Source organism: Camelina sativa, chromosome 3 (assembly GCF_030686135.1).
Source record: "Camelina sativa cultivar CO46 ecotype springtype chromosome 3, ASM3068613v1".
NCBI lineage: Eukaryota > Viridiplantae > Streptophyta > Magnoliopsida > Brassicales > Brassicaceae > Camelina > Camelina sativa.
The window spans coordinates 14,085,129-14,098,245 of record NC_141882.1 but is presented as its reverse complement, the minus strand read 5'-3'; the positions used below and the strand labels follow the sequence as shown (position 1 = coordinate 14,098,245).

The 13,117-nt window shown below is 36.4% G+C and overlaps 1 protein-coding gene and 2 pseudogenes across 3 annotated transcripts; 2 read left to right on the top strand and 1 right to left on the bottom strand.

The window, feature by feature from the left end:
• Positions 1-1,080: 1,080 nt before the first annotated feature.
• On the bottom strand, positions 1,081-1,758 carry LOC147946907 (uncharacterized). The gene has a single exon (XM_087507292.1). The coding sequence runs from the start codon at positions 1,756-1,758 to the stop codon at positions 1,081-1,083; it is 678 nt and encodes a 225-aa protein (XP_087363418.1).
• A 2,202-nt stretch (positions 1,759-3,960) lies between these two features.
• On the top strand, positions 3,961-5,583 carry LOC104779012 (agamous-like MADS-box protein AGL86 pseudogene; annotated as a pseudogene). The gene has a single exon (XR_015592520.1). The product of XR_015592520.1 is annotated as an agamous-like MADS-box protein AGL86 pseudogene (transcript).
• Positions 5,584-10,831: 5,248 nt separating this feature from the next.
• LOC104779011 (agamous-like MADS-box protein AGL86 pseudogene) lies at positions 10,832-12,055 on the top strand (annotated as a pseudogene). The gene has a single exon (XR_015586996.1). The product of XR_015586996.1 is annotated as an agamous-like MADS-box protein AGL86 pseudogene (transcript).
• The last annotated feature ends 1,062 nt before the right edge of the window (positions 12,056-13,117 follow it).

Below are 13,117 nucleotides of genomic sequence, written 5' to 3'. Positions count from 1 at the left end.
TCCGGTGATCTTGAAGTGAGCTACACATCCAAAAACCCTTAAGTGCTCGATATTGGGTTTCTTGGACCATAAGCTCTCATACGGTGTTTGACCTTGTAATGCCTTTGTCGGAACTCGGTTCATAAGATATGTTGAATGACGTACGGCTTCTCCCCACATATCATTCGGAACCTTCATTGCTTTAAGTAAGCTTCTGGTCATCTCCATTAATGTGCGATTCCTTCTCTCAACCACACCATTTTGTTGTGGCGTATATGGTGAGGTTAAGTGCCTAGAAACTCCATTCTCTTCGCAAAATTGATTAAAGTCAGTAGAAGTGAACTCTCCTCCTCTATCAGTGCGAAAGGTTTTAATGTCCTTGCCGGTTTGTTTCTCCACAAATTCTTTAAACCTTTTGAACCAATCGAACGCTTCACTCTTCTCCTTTAACAACATTGTCCACATATATCTCAAGAAGTCATCTATTAAAACAAACACGTACCGGTTGTTTGCTAGTGTTGGTGGTGATATTGGTCCGCACAGATCTCTGTGAACCAACTCTAACACTTGTGTTGCACGGTAAGTTGCTTTGATTGGGAACGTGTTTCGGGTTTGCTTCCCGGCTAGACATGCATCACATACGTTCATCTCATGTAATACTTGTGGCATTCCCACGACCATATCTTTTCTCACCATATTGTTCATGACACCAACACTGATGTGACCTAGCCTCGCATGCCAAGTCCATGTAGCTTCTTCTTCTTGAATTGAGAGACACTTCTGAAAGCTGATCTCCAGCGGCGTTTTGTAGAGGCGGTTTGGCGACCTTACAACTTGAACTAGTAGTCGTCCGTGCGAATCACTTAAGGTCAACCTGTTTCCCTTCATCTTTACTTCACAACCATTCTCTGTTGCTTTTCCAAGGCTGATGATGTTGTGTTTTAAATCCGGTATGTAAAATATTTCTTTAAGAGTTCTTCTTTCACCCGACTTGGTCACAAAGACAATTGAACATTTCCCGATAATGTTTACATACGACCCATCACCAAACTTTACTCGCCCCTTGATGTTTTCATCTAAACTTGAGAAAAACTCTTTGTTTCATGTCATATGGTTGCTTGCGCCGTTGTCGAGATACCAAACACTTGCGGTGTTAGTATCGTAGTTATCAGGAAACACTTTATCTTCGTTCAAGAACACCACTTCATGAACGTAGAGGGCTTCAGCTTCTTGAGTCTCGTTTAGGTTTGTTTCATGGTGTTGTAGAGGCTTATCGGGGCATTTTGAAGCATAGTGACCCGACTTGTCATACCTCCAACATACGACTTTTGTAAGATCTTTCTTCTTTTGATCATTCTCTGAGATTTCTCCTCCTTGATTTTGACCGTTAAATGTACCATGGCCTCGTCCTCTGCCTCTACCAAAACTTCCTCTTCCGGTACCGCCTTTGCCTCTTGCTCCCCCTCGAAATCCACCGTACCCTCCACGGTAATCGGTGTTTGAGAACATGAGTTTACCTTGATCTTCACTCAAGGTCTCCTTCCCAACTCGTTCTTCATAAGCTTTTATCCTTCCTACTATATCTTTGAAGGTTGTTGTGTTTAAGTTGAGGACCTGTTCAAGAGATGCTACGATATGAATAAATTTTTCTTTTGGAAGTCCCGATAAAAACTTCTTCACAAGTTTTGTTTCATCGATTGCTTCTCCTAGGGAGGCTGATTGAGCAGCGAGTCCTGACATCTTCCCTGCATACTCATCTACCGACTCTGAATCTCCCATCATTACCCGATCTAACTCTGCTTTTAGAGTTTGAAGTCTTGCTTCTTTCACCCGGTCTGCTCCCTGGTGACGAGACTCGATAGCTTCCCATAGGTTCTTCGCTGAATTTTGCTCTCCAATCTACAAAATCAACGTCTCTGGAATCGACTGCAACAACAGATCAATCGCCACATCGTTCATCTTCACGTCGGCGGAGCCTGGCTCTATTGTGTCCCATACTTCGCTGACCCGTAGCGTGATCTTCATACGCATTGACCAAACTGTGTAGTTTGTCAATGTTAACATCGGACATTGGATCGAAGGTGACCCAAGGTCTTTGGATCGTTGTGGTGGATTGCTGTCTCCCATGCTTGAGAACAAGGCTTCTTTAACCCCCGTCTTCTGCACAAGCTCTGATACCAATTCAAATCAAAAGAACTATGAACTTGAAAGATTAAAGAACAACTTTTCTTTATTGATTTAGAAACTTCTCAAAACTAAATCTCTTTCTCTCTTAGGTCTTATGGAACATCTCTCTATGAACTTTTATTTATATAGATCTTAGCAACCCCTAAATCTATATGGAAAAGGAAAACTTACAAAACTTCTAATATTTAGACCTTATTTGTATTTCCTATTTTCTATCTCTTCTAGGAAGAGATTACTTAGTCTCCAAGTCTTGGAATTATTCAACAACAAACCACTGGTAATTAAGCTACTAAGCAAATAGGAAAACACTACATATGATTGATTTTTTTTTTTTGTCGACAAAAGATTAGCTTAGAGAGAGCCAATTGGGTGGGAAAAACAGAATACATTGTATCAATTAAATTGTATAAAAAAACTAAGTGATATAATTTTAAATTACTTATTTATAAGTGAAGCAAATAAATGACTTAGCATCAATTATACTAATTGATGTTATAATTATTTAATGACATTATTTATTTAAATCTGATTCAATTTTAATGATTTAAGGAGCTCCATAATAAATACCATGTATCAATAGATTTAATAACAGTTATTAATTTCATTCATAATTTAAAGACATAATTTTCAAAGCTACTATTAGTCTTATTTGCAATATTTTAGAATTTATAAATTATCGCCTTACTATATACATTTCTTACTAATTTACTCTTCATAATTTGGTAATTTTTTGTTAAAAAAATGCAATTAATATTTGTATCCTAAAAATGGAAAAAATGCAACAGAAAGCTCTATAAAATACTATGATTATCATAGCTGACACATGTAATGCATTCATACGTTTGTATGACACATTACACAACATATATATGTTAGTGTGTAAGTAAAAAATCATATAATAATGTATGAAAAAGGTTAGTTTACCCCAATTACAGTTTGCTAATTTTAATTGAAATCAACTTATGATAATTGAAAGTACATGAAACTTTTGTGTTATATCTGTTTATATATGTATATTTATTAAAAGTTGTATTTTCATAACTAATTTGTTATTTGATTACATAAGTTTTCTCTAATTATTTACTATTATTTTCATTTATTATTTTGTAATTTAAAAATTATGTACGTAAAATATGTGTATATTATCTTTTACATACTAAATGTATTATATATATATATTTTTAATAATTTTCTATGATCTAGTTATATTGGTTTTGAAATTTTCTTCTATTGACTTTACTTATTTGTGCTAAACATTTAGCCGATTTTTGACTATTTCGTAAGATACATGTTACATTTTTTCAAAAATATTTCCCGCATAATAAAATATTACCTGAGAGCCATGTTACATTATTTCTCAAAGTAATTTTACAATAGATAAAAAATTTGTGAGCTTTTATATACCCATGATTTTTACATTTACATTGAATATTTTTCTTGAAGATATAGTACTATATTCTAAAACAAAATGCAAAATTCTATAATATTGCAAAATTTCATAGTTTATCAACAAAGCTTGAAATTACCTTTACAAGGAAAATGAGAGTAATAGACGAAGACAGCCTATTCTTAGTAAAAAAAAACAAAACCTTAAAGTTTAGTTTTAAAGTCATAAACACAAAAGCTATAATTAGTGGCCCTCTCAATTAATCAAATGGAGTACAAAACAAATCTTTATTGCTATATCTTCGTATTAATGAGTCCAGCTAAGCAGCAAGTCATCTAATGACTGCATGAAGCCGTTTCGTTACTAATATAAATAGAGTATTCATAGCCAAACATCTAAACACAACACCACCCACAAAAAAAAGAAGAAAAGCAAAGAAAGATGAGGTCGAAGTTGAAGTTATCGCTCATAGCTAACAACTACTTGAGGAAACAAAGATTCAAGAGGAGGAAGGAAGGGATAACGAAGAAACTCCATGAGTTCACGACTCTCTGCGGTGTGAAAGCCTGTGCGGTCATCTGCAGCCCGTACGAGAATCCGGTGTTGTGGCCATCAGCGGAAGGCGTCCAAGAGGTGGTTTCAAAGGTTATGGAGTTACCGGTGGAAGATCAGTGCAAGAAAATGTTTAATCACGAGAGCTATTTGCGTCGCGAAATCACCAAAGCAGAGAAGCAAGTGGAAAAGCTGCGTAGTGATAACCGAGAGACTCAGCTTAGACAATTTATGTTTGATTGTCTCGAAGGCAAGATGAATCAGCACCCGTATGATGCAACGGACCTTCAAGATCTGAGATCTTATATTGGTAGCTATATCAAGAAGCTTGATTTCAGGATGAAGGTCCTTACAGAAGAAAATGGTGAGTCCTCTTCCTCCACTCTGCTTCTTCCTTCTTCAGTTGCTGGTGCAGATTCTCCTGCTGTTGAGGTTACTGGTCATCCTGGTGTTGCGGATGCATCTATGGTAACTGATTTTAATGGATTTGATGGTTATTTTCCTTATGACGGTATGACTATGAATCCGATTCCGAATCAGCATGAGTCGTTGGTTCAACACCATGTTCCTGTTGGCTCGGTTCAACACCATGTTCCTGTTGGCTCGGTTCAACACCATACTCCCATGAATCTTGATGATCAGATTCAACATGGAATCTACGATATGAATTTGCACCAGGATATGAGTTTGGATCCAAATCAGTATCCATATCCACAGGGATCATTTATGAATCTGTTGCTGGGACATCCTCAAGAAATGGGTTATGATGGAGAACATGCCCATATCCCTTTCGTGAACGACAACTATCACCAGTTACCAACCATTGATCTTGCTACAACTGAACAAATGGGTTATGATAAAGAGCATGAATCGTTGGTTCAACACCATGTTCCTGTTGGCTCGGTTCAACACCATGTTCCTGTTGGGTCGGCTGAATACCATACTCCCATGAATTTTGATGATCAGATTCAACATGGAATCTATGATATGAATTTGCACCAGGATATGAGTTTGGATCCAGTTCAGCCTTCGTATCCACAGGGATCATTTATGAATCTCTTGATGGGGCATCCTCAACAAATGGGTTATGATGAAGAGCATGCTCACAACCCTCTTATGAACGGCAACTATCACCAGCTACCAACCATGGATTTTGCTTCAACTGGTCACATGCCTTCCATCAACACCAACACCATTGCGGGTGTTTATGCTCCGGATGACATCAATGGTCTTTAATCAGAATTCAGAAGATGTGGATTTCTAATAAGTGTTTGCATTTGTGTTTGTTCATTTCAAAGGACAAATATTTGATGATGTTTTTAACCTTCGAGTCCTCTCCCTTTGAGTGGATTCTATTATTTATGGTACTAGATAATGTATCAAAATGTTGACCAAAAAGAAAAGATAATGTATCGAAATGTTAATTATATTTGAAAAAATATGGTCATAAAATAATATTTTACTAATTTGTTTTGCTCTTAGATTAGTTTATAATATAATACATAAATAGATTTTTTACCTCGTTTATCCAGATTGTTATCTCTAGTGATTTCGTTTTGTAAACTCTGTATTCTTGGGTAGGTTAGCAATCATAGAGTATAAATCTACTTGTAATCTGTTTGGTTGATAAAAAAAAAAAATACTAATAACCAACTATTGTAGGTAAATTGTAACGTCTCTACTATCACCTTTTAATGGGTCCTATGTCCAATCCCAGTCTATGGGCATACCTTTTTTAATGGAATTTACGTCTTCACACTAGGCCATAAGCTCATCCATATCCGACGGTCGGTTTGCTATGTCATGGAGCCTTTAAATACTTGTTACCGTCCCTACAAATCACCACATGATCTTTCCCTGTATTTCTGTCCTCACTTGCACACTTCTCGGAAGGTCACTTATCCTAAGACCATTTCAGCATAAGCACTCTTAACTGTGGAGTTCTTTCAGGACTCTTGACCAAAAATATAAGTGCACTTTGGTGAGATAGGTAGTCAAATCAATTTTTTTAAACTTCTCTACAAGTCTCTGAAACCGGGGTGTCACATTAATCTAATTATTATTGGTAAATTTCAGTTGTTTCAATGAATGTATTAATTATTAAAGATACATTTTTATTGTTTGTATTTCGTTTTTTCCATTTTTTAATTTTCTAATCAAACTGGTAAATAGATTTCCTATGATCACCCAGAAATTAGATCATTTTTTTTTTTTGTCTAAGGAGATAAATGTTTCATTGAAAAATGAAAATAGTTTAGGTTTACAATCTTGGGTAATAGTGCTAAAGTAATGGTCCCATGGCCAAAAAATAAAAGCGAACAACATGGAAGCATAACTGAAACACGAGAACTCAGTCCATTTGCACAACATAAGCTCTACGTTAATTAATGGAGTTAAATGAAGCTAAGTGAAAACAATTTTGGACGCTATTACGTACCATTTACTTTGCTGAAGACGGAGGCCAAAATTCTAGAAGCCTTTCAGTGGGGGGTCCGAGACAAAGCCAGTCAACGGCAAGCAGTTCCATGAGCTATTCTAGAATGGAACCTCACAACTTGCCGGCATAGAAATTTTGCTAGGGTGCTGAATTTGAACTGTGTAATTCTTGAAAGCTGACGTTAGCTAGGGCATGCACTATGTTTGTAATCATCATTGAGGCTCATGCTTGGATGCCTTGAAACTTGGATACTTTTGTAAGAGGAGAAGATGAATCTAAAAGGAAATTAAATGGCTTTGAAGTCCAAAAACCTACCATAGGAAAATAATTTGCAAAAATAAAATCTTATAGAGAGAACTCATCTCCACATTATTATAAAACAAGAAGAAATCTAAGATCGAGATAAAATAAAATGTATCATTACAGGGTGACCTTATACCATATTGAAGCTCAACAATCACACAAAATAATACATTACCAGACGAGGAAGAAAAAGAAAAAAAAAACACAGCATCATTTGAAGCTTAAGTTTGATTTTACTTCGCAAAGAGTCACTCTTGAACCGAGCTTAACCGCTTAGAAGTCAGATCAAAACCAAATACCCTAATCTCACTCACTCGTTTCTTGATGCCACAAAGATCTAATATGGCAAGGCAAAACATAAACAGAACTAGCTACTTACATCTTCATATCTCTTTCTTACTCCCATATCCTGAAAGGCTGAAACATATCATACTTTTCTTTTTCAGGACATTGGTGATAAGCACATGAGAGGCACATGTGAGGAGCTAAAAAGAAGAATGAGAACAATGTAGAGTATAAATAGAGATAGATTACTATTGTAAAGGGCATCATGCATGATCAGAATTGTGTGAGTTTGTTAGAGAGCCTGCATGCTCTGTTCTTAGAAGATGAGTTTGGAGAACTGTAACTCCATGCTTGTCAATTAGGGTTTGATTTTGTAACTAGGATCGAGAGAGATAAGAGAGAAGAGTTTGTATCCTCAATCTTATCAATTGGTGCGTCGTGACTGTGATCGGAGTTATCGCAAGTGAAGATTTAGGGTTTGATGAAATTGGGGATTTTACCAAATTGAAGAATCAGAGGATCGAAGATGGAGATACAACAAGATTCACCGATTAGAGAGCTACCAGGGGCGGAGCAAACAACGGCTTCATCTATTGAGTTTTACGATCAATTAGCAAAGATGAGTTCCATGGTTCGTTGTGTAGAATCACATTTGGATTCAAGAATCGACGCTCAGGATCAACAGTTCTTGGAGATTAAGCAGAAGCTGTATTTTGGGATAAACAATTTATCCGGGAAAGAGACAGTGCAAGAAGTTGGAGGCACAAGTCAAATTACCACTTCAAGATCGCAAGATCAAGCCAATTAGGTAACACATTCCTTTTTGAAACCTTGCTGTAGTGATATTAGGCCTAGGATCATAGAAAACCTTCTTAACAACGTGGAGATGGCCGTGTTTGAGGGCGTGGGAATATATGGTTGGATTGTCGTTGTTGAGCGTTTCTTTCAAATCGGTGGATACAACGATGCAGAGAAACTATTCCTAGCTTCAGTGAGCTTGCAAGGAGAAGCATTGAGCTGGTACAACTTGAAAATTAACAGGAGACAGTTTGAAATTTGGGTTCAGTTTAAGTCGGGATTGATAAGTTTGTTTTGTATCAAACAGACAGGAACAATAGCGGAGTATATACAACGATTTGCGAATCTTTCATCACAAGTATCTGGGTTGGATGAGCAGAAACTAGAAGGGATTTTTCTCAATGTGTTAACACGGGAAATGCAGGAGCTTGTTCATATGCAAAAGCCATGTAATTTGCCGGAGATGATGGTTGTAGCTAGAGCTATGGAGTCATTTATAAAGAGAAAAGTTGATAAAGAAGAGTTGATGTTGGCTAGTAAAGACAATAAGAAGATTTATGGATCTGATTCTGCAGTGACTATGCTAAACGCATCAAGTCAAGAAGCAGGCTCACATAAGACTGGGTCAATATCAGATTATGTGCAGAAGATTGAGGATTTTTCATCTCGGGTTAATGGGTTAGAGGATCAGAAGTTAGAAGGGACATTGTTGAATGGATTAACACAAGGGATTATGAAAGGGAATGGAGATAACATGGTGAAAAAGATCGAGTTGCCAATTTTTGATGGACTTTATCCATGTAGTTGGATAACACAGGTGGAAAGATTACTTCGATCTGATCGACATACTGACATAGAGAAGATACAGTTTGTAACGCAGAAATTAAAAGGAGATTCTCTTAGTTGGTTCAGGAATGTGTCTTTCAAGAATTGGAAGGATTTTAAATCCAAATTGTATGTTTGATTTGGGAATTCGGTTCCAGTTACTCTGCAGCCATTGTCAATTCTGAAACAGGAGCCACTCTTAGCCACAAAACCGATGACATAGACTAATTTGCATCAAGAACAAGAATCACAGGAAAAAAAGATCTTTAGACTTGGCAGCAGATGGAATTCCCCAACCACAGAAAAGTGTGATTTCAGTCTTTAAGGATGTTCACGATGCATCTTTGACTTGTTCTAATGCATCAGGGGATCAGTTTCAGTCACAACCTGGCCTTCTCTTTCATGATCTAAACTCTAGGTTTGTCAGTGATAGTTTGAAAACTCAACAAGAAGGAATATTAAAGGTTTTAGATGTCTTTGAAGTGACTGACTATGATGAGAAGTCACCCTGTATAAAGGTTAATTGTTGTTAGCATTGCTTGCAACAAAGGGGACATCAACAGAAGTGTTCTAAAACATGGAAATTTAAGTTCAAAGATAGGTATGATACAAGAGTGCTGAGAAAGGAAAATTTTTTGTTTGAAAAGAAAACATACGAGGATGAAGATATTTTGCACTTTGGAACACAAATGGTGATAAGTTGTGGCTGTGTGATCATCCGGTGTTTGACAGAGTGTTTCTTCAAAGGCAGCGAGTAACACACAAGAAGAGGAAGTTAAAGCTTAGTGAGTTTTGGCTGCTCAAATACTACGAGAGATCAAGGGAGAGAGTACAAGAGTCTATGGTTCAAAGTAGAAAGATGCAGCGTGGGATTGTGAGTTACCATTCTTGGCACCGTTGGAAAGCTCGGTATTTGCAGAATTTTGAGAAAAAGTTTGACGCTGGATTAAAACAGAAGTGTGTTGGCAGCATTAATGCAAAACAAAGTTATGAAGGGAAGTTTATTGGCTTGTACTCACCATATGGGGATAGGAACGTCTATTATTCTGTGTGGCATTGTTGGAGAAAGAAGAATCTGCAGCTCGTTAATCTGAACAATGGATGTTCACAGCCACAAAGTCCGGACCTGCACTTTCTTGGAGTCACTTACTATGGTACAGAAGATGATTGTGCGTGCAGCAGCTTTGCCGTGGCAGGAATGGTCGTCTTGTTTGCTTCTGTGTCAATCTTATTTGCTCCTTCACAGCTTGAGGATAAGCTGTCGTCAAACGGGGGAGTATTGATAAGCACATGTGAGGAGCTAAAAAGAAGAATGAGAACAATGTAGAGTATAAATAGAGATACATTACTATTGTAAAGGGCATCCTGCGTCATTAGAATTGTGTGAGTTTGTTAGAGAACCTGTGTGCTCTGTTCTTAGAAGGTGAGTTTGGAGAACTGTAACTCCATGCTTGTCAATTAGGGTTTGAGTTTGTAACTAGGATCAAGAGTAATAAGAGAGAAGAGTTTGTATCCTCAATCTTATCAATTGGTCATGCGGTTCTTGAGGCATATCCCCGAACACTCGTGAATCTAGCATTCCGGATTCTTTCAAGAATGGGAGAAATTTTGAAAGAAGATTCTTTAAGCAACCCCAACTCTCATGCGCCAGAGTTGCTTCCTTGGCTCTCGTGACCCTTACAGAACACCTGAGAGGCCTTTGCTTTCGTTTCGTCCCGTGTAAGGCATTCTTTAACAGAAGACATGAACAAAGCTGAGGGACAGAGACTGGTTTATATTTATAAAACAAAATTTCATAGTTTATCAACAAAGCTTGAACGCACCTTTAAAAGGAAAATGAGAGTAATAGACGAAGATAGCCTATTCTTAGTTAAAAACAAAACCTTAAAGTTCAATTTTAAAGTCAAAACAAAAGCTATAATTAGTGGCCCTCTCAATTAATAAAATTCAAAACAAATCTTTATTGCTATATCTTCGTATTAATGAGTCCAGCTAAGCAGCAAGTCACCTAATCACTACATGCACCCGTTTCGTTAGTAATATAAATAAAGCCTTCATACCCAAACATCTAAACACTAAAACACAGCACCACACACAAAAAAAAAAAGAAAAGCAAAGAAAGATGAGGTCGGGGTTTAAGTTATCGCTCATAGCTAACAACTACTCGAGGAAACAATCATTCAAGAAGAGGAAGGCAGGGATAACGAAGAAACTCCATGAGCTCACGACTCTCTGTGGTGTGAAAGCCTGTGCGGTAATCTGCAGCCCGTACGAGAATCCGGTGGTGTGGCCGTCAGCGGAAGGCGTCCAAGAGGTGGTTTCGAAGGTTATGGAGTTACCGGTGGAAAATCAGTGCAAGTATATGTTTAATCACGAGAGCTATTTGCGTCGCCAAATCACCAAAGCAGAGAAGCAACTGAAAAATCTGCGTAGTGATAACCGAGAGGCTCAGCTTAGACAATTTATGTTTGATTGTCTCGAAGGCAAGATGTATCAGCACCGTTATGATGCAACGGACCTTCAAGATCTGAGATCTTATATTGGTGGCTATATCAAGAAGGTTGATTCCAGGATGAAGCTGGTGCAGATTGGTGAGTCCTCCTCTTCCTCCACTCTCCTTCTTCCTTCTTCAGTTGCTGGTGCAGATTCTCCTGCTGTTGAGGTTACTGGTCATCCTGTTACTGAGGATGCATCTATGGTAACTGATTTTAATGGATTTGATGGTTATTTTCCTTATGACGGTATGACTATGAATCCGATTCCGAATCAGCATGAGTCGTTGGTTCAACACCATGTTCCTGTTGGCTCGGTTCAACACCATACTCTCATGAATTTTGATGATCAAATTCAACATGGACTCTATGATATGAATTTGCACCAGGATATGAGTTTGGATCCAGTTCAGCCTTCGTATCCACAGGGATCATTTATGAATCTCTTGATGGGACATCCTCAACAAATTGGTTATGATGAAGAGCATGCTCACAACCCTCTTATGAACGGCAACTCTCACCAGCTATCAACCATGGATTTTGCTACAACTGGTAACATGCCTTCCATCAACACCAACACCATTGCGGGTGTTTATGCTCCTGATGACATCAATGGTCTTTCATCAGAAGATGTGGATTTCTAATAAGTGTTTGCATTTTTGTTTGTTCATTTCAAAGGACAAATATTTGGTGATGTTTTCTACCTTTGAATGGATTCTATTATTTATGATATTAGGTAATGTATCAAAATGTTGACCAGAAAAGAAAATGATAATGTATCGAAATTTTAATTATAAGAAGTTTGGTCAAGCTGAATTTGTACTATATGTAACCCCTCGAAAGCTGACGTTAGCTAGGGCATGCACTATGTCTGTCACCATCACTGAGGCTCGTGCTTGGATGCCATGAAACTTGGATACTTTTGTAAGAGGAAAATGGCTTTTCTTAAAACCATCGCAGAGTAGAACAAAGTGAATGGGTTTAATACTTCCACATACACTAAAACCTCTATAAATTAATACTCTATAAATTAATAAACACTATAAATTAATAAATTTTGCTGGTCCCAAGTCGGGCCAGTGTAAAAATTAACAATATTCGATAAGATAATAAGATAAGAATTTTTTCGAAATCTCCTTATAAAATATGGTCCCAATAATATCATAAATTAATAATTATGTAAATTTATATATATATATATATATATATATATATATATATATACTGATATAATAGTGTATGTTTCTCCTAAAGTTCAATTCTATAGAACAATTGTAATGTTGTATTTTCAACCTATAATAATATCTCTAAAATATTTTATAACATGTCATACAAATAATTAAAATTTAAAGTTTTAATTTTTAGATATGCATCATTTACAATTTGATAATTTGACAGATTATTAAAATAGGAGAATTGATATTATTGTTCATAGATTTGAATTTATGTGTCTCATGTGTATAAGTCAATTTGTCTATAATATTTGTAATTTATTATAAATAGTGCTTTCTAAATATTACAAGTTCAATTCCTAAACCATAAAATTTATAACATCCGAAAGTTTAATCTTATTTTGCTATAGTTGTTCCAATTCATAATTTTTAAAAAAATAAACAATTAAAAATATATCTATAAATTAATAATTATTAATTTACACTATAAAATAATAATTATTAATTTATAGATAAATTAATATCACTATAAATTAATAAAATGTCTTAGTTCCAACATTATTAATTTATAGAGGTTTTACTGTACTAACAAAGTGCACATGGCCTATCATGTATTGGTTAGATTCTGAAAGCAGGCATCAGACTGTGAACTGATTTCTGTAAATATAACAATGAGGCACACTAGAAAAGTTCAGTAAGA

Bases quoted from the DNA above. Each gene is read 5' to 3' on its own strand.
- LOC147946907 (XM_087507292.1), bottom strand. From the start codon at position 1,758: ATGGGAGATTCAGAGTCGGTAGATGAGTATGCAGGGAAGATGTCAGGA.